The following is a 21,017-nucleotide window of genomic DNA, read 5'->3' on the forward strand; positions in this document are numbered from 1 at the left end:
GTGGATAGAAGCTTTTCAAGAAGCCACAATATTGTAGCATGCTTGCTTTGTTACTTAAAGGAAAGAAAGTCCGATGGCAAAGTCAATACTATGGTTCTGTTTATTGAAGAGTCATCAGATTTTACAAACATCAACCTAAACAAAGCTGGATTGTTCACTGGCGTAACGTCTTTGTTCAGGAGTAATAATTTTTAAAGAAATGTGTATACTTGTCTTTTTGTCATACAAAAAGTGTTATTTATTAAAAACTTTGTCACTGTTTTACTTAATGGTCAGAATCATTTCTGAGATTCACATTGAATTCCAAAGTGTCCTTGACCTTAGGGAATTTTGTTTGTTGAAAAGTTGTAGCAGGCTGTTGCTCCTTGGTTTGTCATGGGCACAATTTCAGGCTTCCTGTTCAGTTTGCTTTTGGAAAGTTTAAGGAGCAAGGCCTTTCAGCAGGCTCTCTCAGGCCTCTCCTTCTGCTTATTTTTAATCTGGGATAATTTGACTGAAATGCTGTCCAGTCTTTCTCAGTGCAAGGTAGATGAATAGTTTCTGAGCCCTTTTTAAGTATACATATAGAAAGATTCATGAACATGTAACACTTCCATATGTGCACTTAAACTAAATTACTTCCATCGATCATATGCTGTTCTCGGCTGACTCCAGAATAGCACAATGAAACGATGAGTCTGTGTATTCAATTTCACTTCAAAGAGGGCCTGTTAATATCCACTTGCAAAAGTCGCCTGTTAATTCCCCCCGCCCTTGTTTTTAAAGGAAAGCTGAAAGGATTATTATTCTACCTGCCCGTGCAACATTACACCACAGATGGTATCAAATCATAAATACCAAAGTGATTTTAAAAATAATATTCATTGTATTTTCCTGAAGTGTGAATTAGATCATTCAAGCAGGAAAAAGCTTGTTTTCAACATGAGAACTTTTCCTTGACACATGCTTCCCCACAGAAACAGAAGAAGGTCACATACATACTGTGGATTATGATAGCTAGGGGCTTATCAGGGGATTTTTAAATTTTCTGTACTATTTTAACACAAACTGAAACTGGAATTCTAGTATCAAGAATGCACAATATTTTTGAGGAATAACATTGATAAGGAATGTCATTCATTCTAGTTTTCATTCACAATTTGATCTGCTGGACACGTCAAAAATTCTTTCTATTGTATTTTTATATTAGCAAACTGTTACTTAAAATGAAAGCACTCAATTAGTAATTGTATATTTATTTAATAGTTGGAAAATGTGTGTATATAATAATTGAAACTAGTACTACTACAATGTAGGACAAGTCAGGGAAATATTATTTAGAACATTAGGAAGGTGGGTAATTATGCAATTCTTGTATCTATGCTGAAAATATCCTGGTGGACATTTCAGAATAGGATACTCTGGTGTTCACCAAGTTGCTTGTTCGCATCATTGTTCTTAATTATTTTTACAACGTGGAAGAAGAATAAAAAATCTGTTGAGTTTTTTGTTTGCTTCTAGTACAAGGGTTGTTGTATCAAAAGCATCACTAACAGAAAAATTGCCTTGCTGCCAAAGATGAGCATATATGGTCCCAAAGATTTTGCTTTATCTTTGGGAATGTGTATTTTTTATTTTTAAATATATTGGCTGGCCTAGGTGGGATAAAAAAACAAGTGATTTCATGTTAGTAGGTGTCTATTTTCAATGGGAAAATTCAAAATAGAGGAACTACTTCCGTATTAAAATGGTTTCTTAACTGAGGAGCTATTCTGTATAGTCCAGCTTTCCCCAGCTGGTGCCTTTCAGCTGTTGTTGGACTACAGCTTCCATGATCCTTGACCATGCTGGCTGGGACTAATGAAAATTGGGAGTCTAGCAACATCTGGAGTGCACGGGTTGAAGGCTGGTACACTCTGCTCTCGCCCTACAGTCCCATTTTATCTTGGACCATGTACAGAGTGTGCTATACACTACATTTTTTGCCCAACAGTGAACCCCAAGGTTCCATAAGAGTTCTTAATAAGCAGGAAGAATGATAGCAAAATACCAAGGAGCTTGCTAGTATAGGAGTTTCGCCTAAAGCAGAAGTGGGAAGCCACTTTTAGCTCAAGGGATGGAATCCCAAAATGGCCAACTTTCTGCAGGTCTTATTGACAGCTGGGTGGGGCCACCCATGTGCCAATTACCTGGCATATTATATCAGTTGATATGAAATATTGAGAGCACACTTTAAAGTAGTATTCATCAACCGTGAGTCCCCAGATGTTGTTGGACTACAATACCCATAACCTCTGACCATTGGCTAAGTTTGCTGGTGAAGATGGGAGTTGTAGTCCAACAGCACCCAAGGTTGAAAAATACTGCTCTAAAGCTTGAGTGTACTCCCAGTTCCTCCTTCACAGCCATGCCCTGATTTTGAGCCTTTTTTCTGAAAAAGGCACTGCGTTCAAAAAGCACTGAAGTCAAGTGTGACTACAAAGGAAGAATTGGGAGCACACTCGGAGACTTGAGGCTGATATAAGTTGTAGCCCCAAAACAGATGGACAGCACTTGGTTGGCAGAGGCTGCTCCCGAGTATTTGAAAAGAAATGTAAGACGGCAAATACCACTACCATTATGAACCAAGTAACTAACAATATGTGGTTGCAATCTAGGCAGCCCCTTTAGCCTTGTGTGAGGGTGCTGGGCCTTTTCACTCTTCCCCCTGCTCTTAATAGAAGCATCTTGGTGCTGAATCTGGAAACATTTTGAAGTATAGTTCAGAAATGGCTTGGTCAGTAGAGCTGCCATTAGCGGGAAGGGAGAAATGAATCAAAAGATGTTCTGTGCACAATGTTGTTGCAAGATGACCTTCTGGGTTCTGATTTATTTAATTACTACTGCTGTGGTCTGGTTTAGAGGGAGTTGATATAGTTATAGTGATTTACTCCTTGTCAAGTAGATGCTATAGAATAGAGCAAGCAATATTGTTTCCAATTAAGTGTCTGCAAAAAAGGAATGTGGTGTGTTTATGTAATCCCTTAACAATTTAAGAAATATGCTTAACAGGTTTCAGTGATCTCAAGTGTAGAAGTGTCACAGAATGGAAGAGGCACTGACAGTTTTGTTTCAACTACTGTACTATAATTTTTCAAGCGCTCTTATAGATTGTACTGACAATAACTGAATGAACAGAACCTCTAATGTTGAAAATTAAAACAACTGAAAGTAATCAGAAATACGTAGTTACGTTTTTATCAAAATAAATTTGAAGTGTCTCCCTCGCCCAGTGGCAAATGAGTAAAAGCAGAGTCTCCTGAATATAATAAACACTGTGTGTGCATTGATAAAATACACTTACCTGCTTGCCCAAAATATTTCGGCCACTAAATTTGGATTTGACAGCCATATGGCTGACAATGTTTCTCTGCCCCCTGTGCACTTCTTTCTGAAGAAACCTAGCTTGGGTCCTGTAATGAGATGCCTGCAAATCAGTCACAGTTATGGAGTTTGTGTGTATTTTAAAATACAACAGAGATGTGCTATACCTGGGCACATCTCTGGCAGTTTCTACTGCACTGTCAGCCCCCAGGGTCCTTGCTGCTCTTTTCAGCAGCCATTTACTTAGAAGAGCCTTGTAAAATAAGTAATTTATAAATAAAATGTTGTAATTTTTGTTGCATATTGATTTTAATTACTGTACACTTGTCTTCATTATTTTTTTAAGCCACCAAGGAAGTATTTATTGATGGGTGGCTATATAAATTTAATAAATAAATAAAATAAGACCATACTAGTCTACAAAATGTTTTATTAGTCTTCCAGGGCCAGGCAAAAGAGGGACAGAGTTTTGCATTTCTATGTTGGCCATGGAGGGGTGGTCCCTCTTTTGGCAACCCACTTGGTTGCTAAGTTGGACACAGAGGGACAAAGCAATCCATCCCTCCTCAAACAGCCTGACACTCACACCCCTCAATACAATTCCTTGTCTATCACTTAAATACAAGGCTACGCTACAGCGTATACCACTACATAGGGACACGGGTGGTGCTGTGGTCTAAACCACCAAGTCTCTTGGGTTTGCCGATTGGAAGGTCTGCTGTTTGAATCTGCAGGACAGGGTGAGCTCGCGTTGCTGTCCTAGCTTTTGCCAACCTAGCAGTTCAAAAGCATACCAGCACAAGTAGATAAATAGGTATCACTGTGTCGGGAAGGTAAATGGCGTTTCCGTGCACTCTGGCACTTGTCACGGTGTCTCGTTGCACCAGAAGCGGTTTAGTCATGCTGGCCACATGACCCGGAAAGCTGTCTGTGGACAAACGCTGGTTCCCTTGGCCTGAATTGAGATGAGCACCGCACCCCATAGTCACCTTTGACTGGACTTAACTGTCCAGGGGTCCTTTTACCTTTTTATATCACTACATGCAGTGGCTACATAGGACTATGTTATGTTCTACAGTAGTTTAAATCCTGGGACTCCCCAGATTGTCCCTTTCTCTCCTAACAGTATCTGCTGCCTAGGAAGATGGGCTTATCACTACCCACATCCATTCAATACACTGAAGATATAACCATTGTTAGCAGGAGGCTGATGAGGTCAGTACCCTCAAGCCATCTTTGGGGTGCTTCCCTAATTTCCACTCCTTAGCAAAAAACGAGAGCTCTGAAAGAATTGACTGAGGTGTCAAGGGAAAGAGAGGAAAAATGATTGACTATAGCTCTTAATATATTGGCTATGCTGGAGCATGAGCAAGACAGAAGATGTATGTATAATACAGATTGAAACATATAAATACATTGCGTTGGGCAAGCACAAATCTCTTCCTAGCTGCCACTGCTTATAGCAGGAGCTGGGGACCAACAGGAATGCAGTTGCCCTCATGTCTTACATTTAAGTTTCCCATGTGGATCTGATAAGCCACTGCTAGGAAGCAGAGTGCTGAACTAGATGGAGCCAAGTGACTTGCACTCACTTCGTGCACAACCAGGGCTTTTTTTCCAGCTGGAACTCAGTTCCAGCACCTCTCAGGTGGGTGCCATTGACATTATAAGAGAACAAGGGAGGTGTTCATGATGAGTTCTGGCACCTCTTTTCTAGAATAATAGCACTGTGCACACCTAAATCCAAAACACTACACTATCCGTTTATTGCTGCAACATCTGTTTTTCTGAAGGCAGACTACTGACTGATACAAGTGACCTGCTCAAGTTCATAAGCAGGTCAACAGAGCTCCCAGGTGTATTTTTCAATTAAATCATGAATGACAATGGCCAAGTCTATCTTCTGAAGGAAAAGGGGCATTTTTTACTCCCAGATAACTGTGTACAAGATTGCAGTCTTGCTCACCATCACCTAAGCTTCCCAAAGCAGCAGCACACTGAAGCTGAGGAGGTGAGGGAATACATCTACATCAAAGGTAAACTGCACACCCATCCCTGGCTCACCTGCTTCCCAAGCAACAGTACTACTTGATTGTTTACTCACATTTAGATCTCCAGAGGTCCCAAGCAGATTCGGTTTTTACAGTGACTCATTAAGGGGCAAAGTACTGTTATAAGAATTCTAAGGTCTCAAATATAAATTAAATGTTCATAAATGTACAAGGCAAATACATACATAAGTACATAAACCATGTGTCTGAAATACCGGTAATACAGGAGAGCAATCCTGAAGCCATTTTGACTCTCCCAATGACCTCAAATATTCCTCTGCTGTAAGGGAGGCAAATGGGGAAAGCCTTCCCATTGTCTTTTTGCTTGCAAATCCTGTCTTAAGGCCGCAATTTGTGTATGAATAAGGTGAGCCTGTGACCTGGATTCAGGAACTCAAGTATTAGCCATCACAAAAGAATGGCCAGACTGCCCAGGTAATGCAGCCGGTGACCATTATCAGGTATCTTGGCAAACAGGATTTCTGCTGTAGGCCGCCTCCTTCTGTGATGTATGTATGATGTTTCAGGGGGGTGGTCTTGGACTACAGGGTGGGCAATTTCAAAAATCTATACAGTGGTGCCCCGCAAGACGAATGCCTCGCAAGACGGAAAACCCGCTAGACGAAAGGGTTTTCCGTTTTTGAACTGCTTCGCAAGACGATTTTCCCTATGGGCTTGCTTTGCAAGATGAAAACGTCTTGCAAGTGTTCCGATTTTTTTCCGCTTTCCCCCCCTTTTTCTAAGCCGCTAATAGCCTTTTAGCCGCTAATCTGCTAATCCTTTAATAGCCGCTAAGCCTTTAATAGCCGCTAAACCGCTAATAGCGCTAACCCACTAATAGGGTTGCTTCGCAAGACGAAAAAACCGCTAGACGAAGAGACTCGCGGAATGGATTAATTTCGTCTTGCGAGGCACCACTGTATAAGGACTTGCGCACCATTGTTCAGGGTTCTCCTTCCTCCTGCGTGTGGTGAGTAAGGACCCTCTTGCAACAGTTTCTTTAATAGATAAGGTTTGCTAGCCACTTTGCTTCTCAATATACTCTGGTTGGTCTGTTACTTTCTCCTACTGATGGGGAACCTTAGGAGGACTCTACGGTCTCTGGAATACCCCATAAGGGGAAAGGAGCCGGTTTTTTTTCTTATAGCAGTACCCATGTCACAAGTTGTGTATTTTTTCATTATATTACATGTTAAAATGGTGTCATGTTTGTTTAATTGCAAGTTGCTTTGAGCAAGGTAACATAACTGAAGAATATCATCCTCATCCTCATCATATCTCTTGAAATTAGGCCTAAGTACATGTAATGGTATGGGCAGGGGTACCTTTACCTTACATGTAATGGTACTGAATGCCCCTGCTTACTCAATGACTTCTGTCCTTAAATCCCTTTATTGTAAGACTCCATTTCAGTGCGTCTACTCTGATCAGCACTAAAACGGGATGCAACCCATAACCTGCTCTAATAATTGCATACCAATACAGTACATTTTGTTTATAATAAATATGCTAATATTCTAAATATTTTTTATTGTTTTTTGTTTGGTTAGCGCAGTAAACGGCTGAATACTGAAACCCCAACAAGGCAGGCTACGTGCACCCTTTTACAAGGGGGGCTGGCTTTTGGCCCTTCAGATGCTGTTGAACTACAACTCCCATCATTCCTGTCCGTTGGCCTTGCTGGCTGGGGCTGACGGGAGCTGGAGTCCAAAAGCAACAAAAGCCCTGAGAGCAAAAACCCCTCTCCGGTTACAGATTCGGAAGGGCTGTTCTAGCTGCCGTACCCGCCCGTCCCAGCATCGCTATGACAACTTCAGGGTGTGTGTGTGGGGGGGTTCTTCTCTCCCTCCTCCCCCTCTCTCCCCGCCGGCCCGGTGACATTCGCCCCGCCTCCGCCATGGGCTCGCTTTGCGCAAGCGCAGCCGTGCTGATGCTGGTGGCGGCGGCGGCAGCTGCGGCGGCGGTTGGGGGAGGGGAAGGCAGAACGGCGTTACGCCACGCGAGAGACGGGGCTGGACCGAACGCGGGGAGCGGGGTCACGAACTCTGACCTCCCAGATCCGGACCCGCCACCGACAAATTAAACCCCAAGGAGCTGCTGCTGCGCCGCGGCTGTCAGGTATGACGCGGAGAGGGCAGCGGGGAGGAAAAGGAGGGGCTCCGGCGGCGCTGCCCGAGGCCTTCCCGGTGCGCTTGGGCCTCGGCTGGCGCCTCAGGGAGCCTCCTCGGCGGCGCCTGCTCCGTGCCCTGAGGCGGCGGCGGCGGGAGGGCGCCGTTCCCCATGTGGCGGCGGTAGCAGCAGCAGCAGCAGCTCCTCCTGCTGCTGCCGCCGCCGCCCCTCTGACCTTTCACCCACAGGAAAGGCTTGCGTCTCCCCTCCCCGGATCCTAGCCGCGCCCCGGGACCCGCTCCTCTCCTCTCCGCAGGCCCAGGGCTCTCCTGCGCCGAGGCTGATGGAGCCTGCGGGGCACGCAGCCCGGCCGCCGCGCCAGGTGGGAGCGGGTGGCGGTGGCGGCGGCGGCGGAGGTGCTCAGTCTGGCCCCGCAGCAGCCATTTTGTGCGAGCGAGTGACAGCGGGCTGGGCCCTCACCGCGCTGCCCCGGTCGCTCCGGCAACAGCGCCCGCCTGCCTGCCTCCCTCTGGCCTGGCTCTGGTCCTTGGCTGGAACCTGAGGCCTTGTGGCCTCTCAAACGGCAGGTGAAGGCGGCGCGAGGAGCTTGGGCGTGTGACGTAGGAAGCCTTACACCGAGTAGTCACACCGCAGGCCCTTTCTAGCTCAGTATTATCTACACTGACCGGCCCCGGCCCTCCAGGGTCTTCAGCACAGGGGGCATTTCCTCCTTTTGAGATGCCGGGGGGTTGCACCAATGGACCTTGTGCACGCGAGGCAGATACTGCGGCACTTCCTCGTCTTTTACAGTATGCTGTACTAAAGTTACAGGTGGAGGAAGCTCACCTGGTTGAAGGATCCTCCATACAAAAGCGACAACAGAAGCTCCCGCACGTGGGTGTTCAGTGTTCACGGGGGGGGGGGAGGCTCTGCCCTCGCCTTGTCTCTTGTGTGCCAGTTTTCAATGTACTTTTCGCAGGGGAGTGCTCAAATATTTATAGCGCCTGTAGTCTAGAGTCGGGTTTACCACTTACAAAAATGCTGCTTATGAAAATACAGCCCATGTGGTAGCCACTAGTCATCCTTTGTTCCATAATTTTGGATGATTAACCAATAATGGAAAGATAGGTCATTATTTTCTTCCTTGACCCTTTCATATACATCTGTTTGTGTGTGCAATAGTGGCTCCTTTGAATAGGGAGTGATAGCTTTATTTGGCCTTGGTTCATTCCGGTCTGTGCCCTTCAGTTATTATTTTCCTGTTTGACATACTGGAGAGGCTTGTGGCCCTGGGTGCGGTATTTTTGGTACAGTGAAAAGGAAGGGCATACCTTTTGCCATGAGAGAAAGTGACACTAACAGCTTTCCCTGTCTTTCAATTTACCCTTCTTAACGGGTCTTGTCAGATGGTGTGACTAAGTGGCTGGAAAACTGAATTTTATTTGTAACTTGCAATTAAAAATGTGTAACTTGTAATTAAAGATGCTTAATATTGAACATATTCCTTGGATAGGAATCATGATCTGGATTAGAAGGTGATAGCTGATTTGTTTTCTTCCCCACTTGGAGATAGTATGTCCCTGAATGCCTGTTGAAATGCTCAGCCAGCTGTTCTCATGTGTACATATGTGTATAAGATCTAAAGTGGAATGTAATCAGAATTGAAATAATTTACAAGAGTTGTACCTTATAGATTGCTTCTGTATCCATGAGTTGCACATGCTTTATTTAAAATATTTTAAGGCTGTCAATCAAAGCAGATTCCAGTGGACATGAACAAAACTATTCATACCAGATACAAATACAGCATATCAACATTCATAATGGAAATGGCTTAATGGCAAAAAGAATCAGCAGTAAAACTTTCTTGTTATGTGAATCCTTTACATCCACCAAGTCTTTCAACCAGTGATCTACTCGTTGCTTGAAGCGTAAAATTAAAAGTGTCTGGAAACAAAAATGATCTTAATTTTTCTCTACTTGTTAAGACTTTGTATTTAATAGTTCAGTTATAAAATATATTGTATAAAATTGTAGAGTACAGTAATAGAATGACTGTTACAGGTAAGCACTTCACTACAGCAGCTCAACCCAACTGAGTTTAAAACTTCTACTATTTTTAACTCAATGTGGGAAAAATATATTAAGCTAGGGTTGCCATACATTGCAATTTCCTGGACACACACAGAATACTGCTGTTGGAAGCAGTGTCTGAGCGGAAATCGAGAAAATGTCTGGGAAAATCTGGAGATATGGTAACACACATGGCAACAACTTTTGGGTCTGGATTCTCACATTGAAATATAGCAACCCTAATTAAGCACTTACATATGCATTTTAAATATTTTTGTATGCCACCTTAAGCTCATTGATTATCTGCAAGTTCTAGTGTTATTCCTGCTCTCTGGTGTAAAATGGGACCTCCCTCTTTTTCATGACTCCTAAGGTTCCTCATGCTGCTGCTAACCTAGCAGTTCGAAAGCACGTCAAAGTGCAAGTAGATAAATAGGTACCGCTCTGGTGGGAAGGTAAACGGCGTTTCCGTGCGCTGCTCTGGTTCGCCAGAAGCTGCCTAGTCATGCTGGCCATATGACCCGGAAGCTGTACATCGGCTCCCTCAGCCAATAAAGCGAGATGAGCGCCGCGACCCCAGAGTCGGCCACGACTGGACCTAATGGGCATTTTCCATGATCCAGATTTCTTCAAAGCCACGTTTCAGGCTTGCTTATTTAAATAATCTTTAAGGTTCCTCAAGAGTGGTGAAGTACTTGGCCAAAAGCCTTTTGTAAATCTTAAGTACACAATGTCAGTTGGATCACCTCTCTCAATACACTTGTTATCATTCATTCTCAAACATGATGAACCAATTTTAAGCAAGAGCAGCTCTCCAAGATTACCTTCCCTATATTAATTGATGGTACATCTTCCCTTTCACTGTTGAGCTATTCAGCAACTGTTATCGTTAGCTGAAGTATTAATTCAAGTTACTTTATGTCATATTTTTCAAAGTACAGCAACTCATAACTAGAAACTAGCTGGACTGGAAGTCTAATTATATTCTCAGTTTTCCCAGTTTGAATTTTTAGTTCTTGCCAATTTTTCAAAACACCCGCTTTTATAAACGTTGTCATTAGACCTCAAATAAGAGCACATCACCAGCCTGATAGATCAACATTTACATACTGCATCAGAAGTTATTTGCATTCATGTTGTCTCTTAAGTTTGAGAGACAATTCCTGCATTGCAGGGAGTTGGACTAGGTGATCCATGGGGTCCCAGTCCAACTCTTTCCATTCTATCATTCAGTGTATCAAACTGATGTATTAACAACAACAATCGCAACAACAAAGTGCAAACATAAAGGTGTGTGGGTGTGTATGTGTTTGTATATCTCTCTAACATCACAGCCTGGATGGAAAAAAAGTATAAAGATACAGCACAGCTCCAAAGGGATAATATAATATGGACCCACGCAATGATCCCCTTTACACACAATAAAGGTTTATAAAAATAAAAGTATTTTCCACCTGTGAGTTCCATTATTATTGAGAATAAAGGTTCAATAGAGTGAGCATTTTTGACAAGATGCACACACTGAAACAAAATCTGAGCTTGGTGGATTTTTAACATAGCACTAAGAAACAAAATATTTCCTCATATCTATTTCAACTACAGTATGTCTATCTTTTACTATATAAAACATTTGAAGACAGTCCCCACTTCCTGTACACCAAACAGATGTTTCACATGTACGGTGGTACCTCAGGTTACATACGCTTCAGGTTACAGACTCCACTAACCCAGAAATAGTACCTTGGGTTAAGAACTTTGTTTCAGGGTGAGAACAAAATTGTGCTGCGGCGGCAGCAGGAGGCCCCATTAGCTAAAGTGGTGCTTCAGGTTAAGAACAGTTTCAGGTTAAGAACGGACCTCTGGAATGAATTAAGTACTTAACCCAAGGTACCACTGTACTAGAGTCTTCCTAGAAGCCTAAGATAACTGATGAATTGAGATCCACTGTTGTTGGGTATGGTAAAAGCCAAGAGTTCAACAAATCAAAGAAAAGGAAAGAAAATTTAGTATGTTAATGAACATTAGCCAGCTTTGGCAACACAATACAGTTTCCAAGACTCCACTTTCCCTTTACCTCCCAAGGCTGAAAGGGAGAAGCTCAGTACAGATTTATAGACTGAAGAATCTAGCTTTTGCTAGCTAGATAATGTCTAGACCGCACCATTATGAACTTGATGAAAGAGTGCACATCTTCTCACAAATCTGTTGTTTTCTTAAGTTCTTTATTTTCTGCAGATAACTGCCTTATAAGTTGATTCATATATTTATGAATTAATGCTATTGAATAGTTTTAAGTAATTGCTGATAAAATCTTAAATCATTAAATGTTCTATAAATCTGTATAGATGGTGCTTTAATAATTATTTGTGGAACATAAAATTATAAATTATTTTCATTCTGTAAACAATTCCAATAAGGTATTTGAAACTAAAATGATCTCTTTTTGTTTAATTATAGGAGTCTCTAGAAATAGATTATGTACACCAGAAGTGGAGTATAACATTGGTATATAGGTAAGCAGAATGCTAATTTATAGATTCCATTAAAAAAATTAAAAATGCAAAACTATGAGTCATAAAGTGTAGGATTTGGTCCACTGTACATTTCATGTACAGTGGTACCTCTGGTTGCGGATGGGATCCGTTCCAGAGGTCTGGCCGGATCCCGAGGTTTTTGCAACTGGAGAGACCGCTTCTGTGCATGCACGTGTGGCGGTAGAGCACTTCTGTGCATACGCTGAAGCGGTCTACCACTTCTGCGCATGCGTGCGCGGCAAAAACCTAGAAATACACTTCCAGGTTTTCCACTTACATATCCTGAAGTTTATGTAACTGGAGGGATACGTAACTGGAGGTACAACTGTACTGTATTTTGGTTAATAAGGCAGTTGGTCAAGGGTCCACAAACCTAGTTTCCCCTTCCCTTTCTTGCTTCTGCAGAAAAAATTCCCTGTTGTGAGTTCTCTGTAGAGAACAAGAGGTTTATCAGTGTAGCAGGCTGAGGGTCAGTACTGCTTCCCTCTTGAGTTTTGACAGAGGCAAATATATTGTCCGATATTGTTATGCAATAGACCTGTACACCACCACTTCGTGCATAAATACATGGAGTGTTAACAAGTTATCTTTCTGTCTGTCTATCTATCTCTCCCACAAGAACAAAGATTTTATATAAAAACAGATAAAATAACTCAATTTAAAAATCCCTATTGTAATACATGGCTAATTTTCAGTTCTAAGCAAAACTCAGAAAACACATTTTGATTGTGTATTTACAAGTGCATGAAATGTGAGCTTGGATGAAGGGTGGGATATAAATGTAGTTAATAAGTAAATAAAATAAAGTAAAAAATGTTGATGACAACTACAACACATATGTTTGCAAGTGCTCCAGCTTTCTAAAACATGAATTGATTACCCTTTTCACAGAGCGCTTGAAGATCATAGCAGTGAAGCAACAATTAAATATTAATTACACTATAATTGTGATCTTGTGGCTTTCCTGCAAAAATAATGAGTCATAACCTTTGTCTCAATTATGCTGATTATTTAAGAGAAGTCTGTAGAAGATGTGCAGAAAGGTTATCCAGAGGGAGATTTATGAAAATAAATTATAAGTGAAAATGTTTCACTTATAATTGACAAACGATTGGCAGATGGTTTTCTGTTCAGCTGGAGAATGTTTGCACATGATCCTGCACTGATAAGGTCTCTAGTAAGCAACTAGTTTTAGAGACAGAGAGAGAGAGAGAGAGTTGGGAGGTATTTGGGGAGGTAGGAGAGAATGAAGGCATGTGACTGCAACTGCTGCTACTTCTGTGTACAGTGGTACCTCGGGTTAAGTACTTAATTCGTTCCGGAGGTCCATACTTAACCTGAAACTGTTCTTAACCTGAAGCACCACTTTAGCTAATGGGGCCTCCCGCTGCTGCCGTGCCGCAGGAGCCCAATTTCTATTCTTATCCTGAAGCAAAGTTCTTAACCTGAAGCACTATTTCTGGGTTATCAGAGTGTGTAAGCGTATGTAACCCGAGGTACCACTGTACTTCCCTCACTTGCTGATTAAGTCAAATCTAGTGCCCCATTTGATTATGTTGAAATCAATTAGGGGTATTTATGGAGCTGCATGGGAGAGTGTTTGCTTACTGATATTTTGATGATTGGTTTGTTTGTTCACTCCATGTAGCAATGACAGTGTCTCATCTGTGCAATTAGTCAATATGAAATATTTTGGATGAAGAGCAAGAGGGATGTTTTGTCAGAGGAACTATTTACCTTGCCAAAGGAAAGCAAACAAAAATCACTTAAGATCTGGCATGTTATGAATGGTCTAAAATGTATGATGTCAGGAGAACCCAAGTGGCAGGACATAGTATTTATTTATATCTCATCTTTCTGACCGTGGTATCCAAGACAGTTATTTGTTTTGCCATTGATGTGGTTGTTAAAGAAAGGCAGTACTATAAAAGTATTTTCTAGAATAAAAATATTTCTGTCTACGCAAAACTGAGGTACCACTCACAAGTAACTATAGCAGTATTGTAAATAAACCCATCTATGTTATTGACTTGCAGTTTATTTTTATACTTATCTGCTGTTTCCCTGCTGGCCATGTAGGAGTTCCCCTCTTCAGCATCTAGCATGGAAATGCAGGCTTTGATTCTTTTGACCTGCTAATTTAAAAAGTTCCCTTCTACCATCAAGGAGACTTGCTTTTCTCCACAGCTAGCACAGAAACCAAACTTGCAGGGGAGGAATAGAAGTAGTAGTTTGCCGTTCACTAGCACACTCACCTCACCAACATGGAATTCCTAGTCTAGGGGAGTTGTTAAACGTAAGGCTTAGCTATAGGCACATCACTAGCTTAGTAGTGTGGTGTGATTTGTGAATACGATTCCTGTGCATTTTAAAAGTTGACAAACATTGCTGCTTTTCAGAGCACTGCTGCTGATGTGCCATCAATAAAATCTTGACAACCATTGCTTGCTTTTGTTCTGGTTTTCTCTTAAAAACCTCTGTTTTACAGGAAACACTAGTGACTCAAGATCATGGCAACTATTGAGGAATTGGCCCATCAAATTATTGAACAGCAGATAGGAGAGGTACGTGTACATTTTTACACTATACTGACTCAAGTTGCTATATAAAAATGTCCTTAGTAATTCATTGTCCATTGCTCTGGAATATATTGCTTTTTTATTTATGTTAAAGATGCTAAGTTGCGTTCCAGAAAATTCTAGCTGATGGTGATTTTGTTTGATAATTCAGCAAAGTGTTACAGTTTGGAGAAATAACAGCTGTCCTCCTTTGGAGAAGGTCATGTTTACTTACTACAAAGAACTGCTTCCACTAGTTACTCCTGTGTCTGGATACCCACCTAGCTTGATTATCTACAGCAGATACATTCCAAGTGGCTTGTAAGTAAGCCAGTTGTGTGTATGTAATGCCTATTCAGATACAGGAATCTCTTGGGGCCAGGGGCTGAGTAACTAAGAATTGTGCTTAAAGTGGATCTTAAACAAGTAGCCAGTTCTTAAGCACAACTGTCAGTGATTCTGTTCTGTGGTTGCAGGGAATACAAATGTGTAGAAGGATTGCTCTAACACAGTCTTTAACTAACACTTATTGGAAAAATCCACTTCTGTGGGGGATATTATTTGATAGCTATCAATACTGATTCCTGAATTAGCTTCTTGTGTGCTGCTGCAGTGAAAGAGCAATTTGACCCATTTGCTGTGCCTGCCAAACTTTGCTCATGTAGTTAGTGTGCCTTGTTTTTTTTGTTCTAGATAGCACATTCCCAAGGATCTGTCACACAAACACTAATGGATGGGACGGCACAAAGAATTCAGATTGTTCCTGCTGATACAGGTCTCTCCTTACCCCAGCGCATACAGGTACAGTCGGCCTAAAATACTTAACTAGTTGAAAAATGTGTCCTGGGCACCATATAACAATAGATTTCTGAAACAATTGAACAATAAATGGAGACTGTGAAACTTACCCCATTGTGCAGTTCTCCCACAACCAAAGCATGGTGTTAAAAGCACTGGATTTAACCCAAATGTGATGTTCCTCTGTGTGAGTGTGACCAATGTCACACCCACCACCAACATGTGATTCTTGGAGAGGTGGCAGGCCATAAATATGGCCCCTGGGCCAAAAGATACTGCCCTCCCGTCCCTTTTTAGAACATGAGATTGTTTTCCTAGAGAACCTTGGGAAGGAAGCTGAAGCCCTGAAACTTCAGGTCAAATCTGTGAAACCTGGCAACTCTCAAGTTTGGGGTTATATTGTGAATGCACACAATACGTGCTTTAACAAGCTTTACTAAATTAATCTTAATTTGTGCACTGCAGATTGGTTTTTCACAATTGTGGTATCCGTGTTCCCATAGTTCCTGGAAACAAAGGGTTATATGTAATCAAGTCAAGCTCAAAGTAGACCTGTTGAAATAAAAGGACTTGAGGCTCTTTTATTGTCTACTCCACGTATGACTAATGCTGAATATCACTCATAATGTATGAATTTAGGAGAGATTATATTGTGATCTTCTACAACTCAGTGCTTTACAAATGAAAATGTATAGTGTAAAAAGCTAAAGTGTCAGATTTCTCCTGCCATAGTGGACTTCATATCACAGGCTCCAATCCTGTGCATACTTACCTAGGAGTAGCCCTCCCTGAAAACAGAGAATCGTTCTTCACAAATGTTATGTTAGAATGAATTCTGAAGAATTTAATATCTAATTTCCAAGCTGGATGGTTGTAAAGTTTTTGTTTTTTAAATGTGGACGTGTCTTACAGTATGAAACACTCCTAATTCTTGAGTGATCATAACACTAGTTGAATGAGCTAGGATGCTGATTCATGTAATATATGCTACAGCTATTGAAAACAGTTAATATAGTTCCATTTTCTTTAATCACACTTGACTACACCATAATTCCGCTAGACACACCTGTTAATCATAAGCTACCATAACTTGAAATAAATGTGTCACCAGATTGTCACAGATCAGCAGACGGGGCAGAAGATTCAGATTGTTACAGCACTTGATCAGACTGCAACAGGCAAGCAGTTCATATTAACAAATCATGATGGTTCTACCCCAAGCAAAGTGATCCTTGCAAGACAAGATGCCACTCCAGGAAAGGTTTTCCTAACAACTCCAGATGCTGCAGGAGTCAACCAACTGTTTTTTGCATCCCCAGATATATCTGCACAACATTTTCAGGTATGGTGTCTCATACTCTTAGGACTTATCAAATTACTTTTGAAACCTAGACTTTCCACTTCATGGTCATGCTAGTCCTGCTTTATAAGCTGCAGTGCTCTGTATATGTTTTGTGGATTGATAGTCCTCTTATGCATAAGAAAGTAGCTTATTTGCTGTCTTGTAAAAAATAATATTGCAGGACATGTGTGCTTTCTTACTGGAAAAGGAAGCAATATTCAGAGAAAAATGTTTTAATTTTTTTAAGGTTCACAAAATGCTGGTTTATTGCTTTGAAAGGCAGCCAGTTTTATTTATTTATCATTATTTCACTCACTCTCCAAGCAGCTCAGATTGTCACCTGAGTGCCCAGCAATTTGGCACACTTTGTCCTTCTATAGAGTGACATGATTGGTCCTGTGTCTCATTAGTGCTGTGGTTCACATTTTTTCCTACTTAGTGTTCATTTAATGCAAGGGAGAGAAAATGGTGGCTTTCCACATGTTCAAATCAGACCTAGTTAGTATGGCCTGCCTGTAGCTATACAAAGGCTATAGTCCAATGAATTTTGGAGGCCCACAGGTTCCCCATCTCTGGTTTAATGTTTTCCAATATATTTATTGCCAAAAGTATCTTCTGGATCTTGGCCATAGTTTAGTGTAAAAGTGCTTTTTCATGTTCCTGCATTTCTCAGGATCAGGCATTTAATTTATAGCTAATAATGTAAGCAGGAGGAACTGAGAAGTCATTTATTTGTTTGATTGCTTTCAGATTTTAACAGACAATTCTTCCATAGAACAGACCCTAAATAAAGTATTTGATCTCTGTGTTGTTTGTGGAGACAAGGCATCAGGTAAGTCGCTATGTAGTTCTACTTTGCAAAATTTAATTGGCATTTCACTCTGTAATTTAACTGTTTTTGTCATGTGTTTTAAACAAACCTTTTGTACTAGGACAGCAAGCATAGTTCTGATGTCTTACAAGTTCTTTTGAATATTAATAAGCCATCATTTGTTCAACACAACTAATTAAGTCTTTCCTACTATAGTAATTCTTGTTTTTAATATCTGATTTCATTATTAATTTTAATGTAGATAGCATATGTAAACTGAGAGGTTTCAATGGTTAAGCAGTATATAAAATTCTATTAAATGAATACAAATGTATGGAATTAAATAAAGCTTAAGAATAATACTTCATAATTAATGCATTATATAATGTATTCAGGTCGTCATTATGGAGCAGTGACATGTGAAGGATGCAAAGGATTCTTTAAAAGAAGCATACGAAAGAATTTAGTGTATTCATGCCGTGGGACAAGAGACTGTGTGATTAACAAACATCACAGAAACAGATGTCAGTACTGTAGACTTCAGAGGTGTATTGCATTTGGAATGAAACAAGATTGTAAGTATGAGTGTTTATAGGTTTATTGTGGGGAGGGTGATAATTATTGGAGGATTTATTTGCTCCTATGTGTTCTTACCCAGTCTCCACTCATTACATTCAAATTAGCATTTGAGAATTAATTGAATTTTTAGTGACAAGATGCTACTGATGCTACAAAGACTTAAATTATAGAATTGTCACTTTTTGCTCTGAAGTCCTATACATGAGTCTTCAAGTGGCAAGAGCATATTGGCCTTTCCCTAACATTTTTGCTTACATTTGAAGATAAAAAGCCTTTCACTATTTCTGGAAGACACTCAGACTTGGGATTTGACAAGATCTTCCCCACCATCTCATAAAATGCTCGATTTTGAACAGCTGTGAAAAATATTTCTATATACAGGCAACACCATGTTTATGCACGGGTTGCATTCTGGGTCATCACCCATGTAAGCTCATTTCGCCCCCATCCCTTCCGCTCCCACCCACTTCTAGGGCCAAAAGCGGTGTGCATGTCAGTGATTGCATGTGCTTTGGTCACTACAAAACAGTTGTTTCCTGTATATTGTGGTTGGTCATATGAGGTGCAGTGGCTGTACAGTTGAGAGAGACTGCTTTTGATTTACAGTACTGCAATAAGCAGCAAAATCAAAAGTAAAAATTTCTCAGAGTGGTGGTGTTCAAACTGCCTTACATGTTCCTGAATGATCAGTAATTTTGAACAAGCCTCTGCAAAAGACAGTTTACTCACCACTATCATCCCTCAACCAGAGGGGTGCTTTGGTTGTATTAAAATACAGATGGGGAATCACTTTAGTTCTACGGGCCAGATCCATATCAAGTTTGGCCTCACAGCCAAATTTGACAGTTGGGTGGGACTGCCCACTCACATGAAGTCATTATTACCTCACAGGATTGACATGGGGGTTGTCCACACACCTATCAAAATCCCTTGTGCAGGGTTCCAAAGTGTCTGACAGCCAGCTGCTATTCCATGCTGGCAAAAGGCATGTACAGCCAAACTCAGCAGAATTTAACCTCCTCTCATTAGCTGTTGAGTAGGGGTTGAATCTTGCTGTGTTGACTCACACGAACAGCCAAAGAAAGCCTGTAAAAGAGTTTTGTCAGTTGCTGGGCATGGTTTGGGGGAAATGACCTTGCAGTTAAATTAGATCTCCTGGCAGGCCAGATGTCCCCCATCCCTGTGTTTTAGAGGGCGCACTCAGTTTATCTAAGAAGACAGTGAGGCCGAAAGGGCCAAGCTGTACCCCACAGGGACTAAATGCTTAATCTCAAACTCCTGCAAATTTAAACTGTTGATTGGCAACTGTGAATAGGATTTCCTTGAAGGTGGAAAATTTAAAAGCACCTGCTGGAGAGACTCTTAAACAAACTACAGTATTCCTGTCAAACTTACTGCTTTGTTCAAATGATGGTGAATGTATAAATAGGCATAGCCCTTCAATGTTTTTGAGTATCTATGGGTTAACAGACAACATTGCCAGTGCTAAGAGACTGGAAAGTATTTAGATATGAGCTGTGGGATTATGGATTTCTGCGTGAAGCCCTTTTCTTCTCATGCATGAATTCCTTCCAGTGAACTTAACCATAGTTGTATCAAGCCTAAAGTAAACGTACTAGATTTTGGTTATGTTTAAAGTCTAGGGGAGTTAATACACAGGAGGGAAAGAACCTGAAGGGATGGGAGGTTCTGTCCTTTGTCTTAAATCTCTGATCATGGTTAGGCTATTGCAAGAAGTGTTTTCAGTGAACAGAAAACAAATTTGTTAGGATTAGTTTATTTAAACTACAAAGTTGACAGTAGAAATTGAAAAGAAACTTGTTTTTAACAGCTAATTGTGTGTGAATTTTGGATTGTTACTGATAGCTCCACACCCTTTTGTAGCTGTTCAGTGTGAGAGGAAACCTGTTGAAGTATCACGGGAAAAGTCTTCAAATTGTGCAGCTTCTACAGAAAAGATCTATATCAGAAAAGATTTGCGGAGCCCACTTACAGCCACTCCAACTTTTGTAACAGACAGTGAAACAGCAAGGTATGCAAATATGGCTCTAGATTAAATAGTTTTGTGGCAGTTTTTTTGGTCATAAGCAAACATTTTTGCCTTTTTATTTCAGATCAACAGGAATGTTGGAGTCCGGAATGTTTGTGAACATTCATCAGTCTGGTATAAAAAATGAGCCTGCAGTGTTGATGACTCAGGATAAGGTATATGATGCATTAATGAAATAAACTTTAGTGGATTCACTTGTCTAAATATTTTGTAGTAATAACATTTGTTTGGCATGCTTAAGGAATCAATGTTTCTTCTGTCCACCCCCCCCCCCCTGCTGTGTGGTCTTGTTTTATAAAACAACAACATTGAGGTATGCACAGGAAAATGTCTGCAGGTCCTTACGGCAGGGAGCAGGGCAGAGGCAGGAAGCTACCTCTCTCTTTCCTTGTGTCTTCTTTCTTTCTTCCCTACCTGCCTTTATTGATTTAAGGATAGAACTAGCAAATCAAATTGCTTCGAACTGTGTTCTTCTGAGCCCAATACAATCTTTTGGGGTCACTGTGCCATGGATGCTTCAGTTAAACATCCTAACTAACACCCTCAACTCCAGCAAATACTACTATCCACCCTTGAAGTGTACATCCTGAAATGACATCAACTATGTTTCATCTGCTTCTATAAGAAGCCTGCCAATCTTCCACCTCCACTCACCAGAGTTCACGATGGGAGGGGGGGGAGAGTTGCTAAAAGACAAAGTTTGGCTCAGTTAGATTGTCTATATTAGCCCCCAAAGCCAAACAAGTTCGTTTTTGAACTTTGGAGACTTG

The 21,017-nt window shown here is 41.1% G+C and overlaps 2 protein-coding genes and 1 long non-coding RNA gene across 10 annotated transcripts in view; 2 read left to right on the forward strand and 1 right to left on the reverse strand.

Moving 5' to 3' along the window:
- Positions 1–3,752, forward strand: part of FGD6 (FYVE, RhoGEF and PH domain containing 6) — a 52,275-nt gene extending 48,523 nt beyond the window's left edge. The window contains exon 21 of the mRNA XM_083462877.1: positions 1–3,752. Coding sequence (XP_083319003.1) covers positions 1–37 — 37 coding nt within the window. The 3' untranslated portion in view covers positions 38–3,752.
- On the reverse strand, positions 1,835–7,734 carry LOC310687635. The gene is made up of 2 exons (XR_014516507.1): positions 6,309–7,734; positions 1,835–5,960 (listed from the first exon to the last, which is right to left on the reverse strand). It is a non-coding gene; the product is annotated as an uncharacterized lncRNA (long non-coding RNA).
- The window catches only part of NR2C1 (nuclear receptor subfamily 2 group C member 1), a 21,675-nt gene continuing 7,861 nt past the window's right edge, over positions 7,204–21,017 (forward strand). Inside the window, exons 1-9 of one of the 8 annotated variants that reach the window (XM_083462918.1) lie at positions 7,204–7,511; positions 12,033–12,088; positions 14,598–14,673; positions 15,361–15,468; positions 16,577–16,807; positions 17,558–17,639; positions 18,014–18,193; positions 20,082–20,229; positions 20,312–20,402. In XM_083462918.1, the coding sequence (XP_083319044.1) occupies positions 14,620–14,673; positions 15,361–15,468; positions 16,577–16,807; positions 17,558–17,639; positions 18,014–18,193; positions 20,082–20,229; positions 20,312–20,402 (894 nt within the window). In that variant the 5' untranslated portion in view covers positions 7,204–7,511; positions 12,033–12,088; positions 14,598–14,619. Of the gene's footprint in view, positions 7,512–7,572; positions 8,397–12,032; positions 12,089–14,597; positions 14,674–15,360; positions 15,469–16,576; positions 16,808–17,557; positions 17,640–18,013; positions 18,194–20,063; positions 20,230–20,311; positions 20,403–21,017 lie in introns of those variants that run through there. The other 7 variants (XM_083462914.1, XM_083462919.1, XM_083462921.1 and 4 more) reach the window with 7 other exon arrangements.

This window comes from Podarcis liolepis (genome assembly GCF_965112155.1).
Source record: "Podarcis liolepis genome assembly, chromosome: 10".
In the NCBI taxonomy this organism is placed as follows: domain Eukaryota; kingdom Metazoa; phylum Chordata; class Lepidosauria; order Squamata; family Lacertidae; genus Podarcis; species Podarcis liolepis.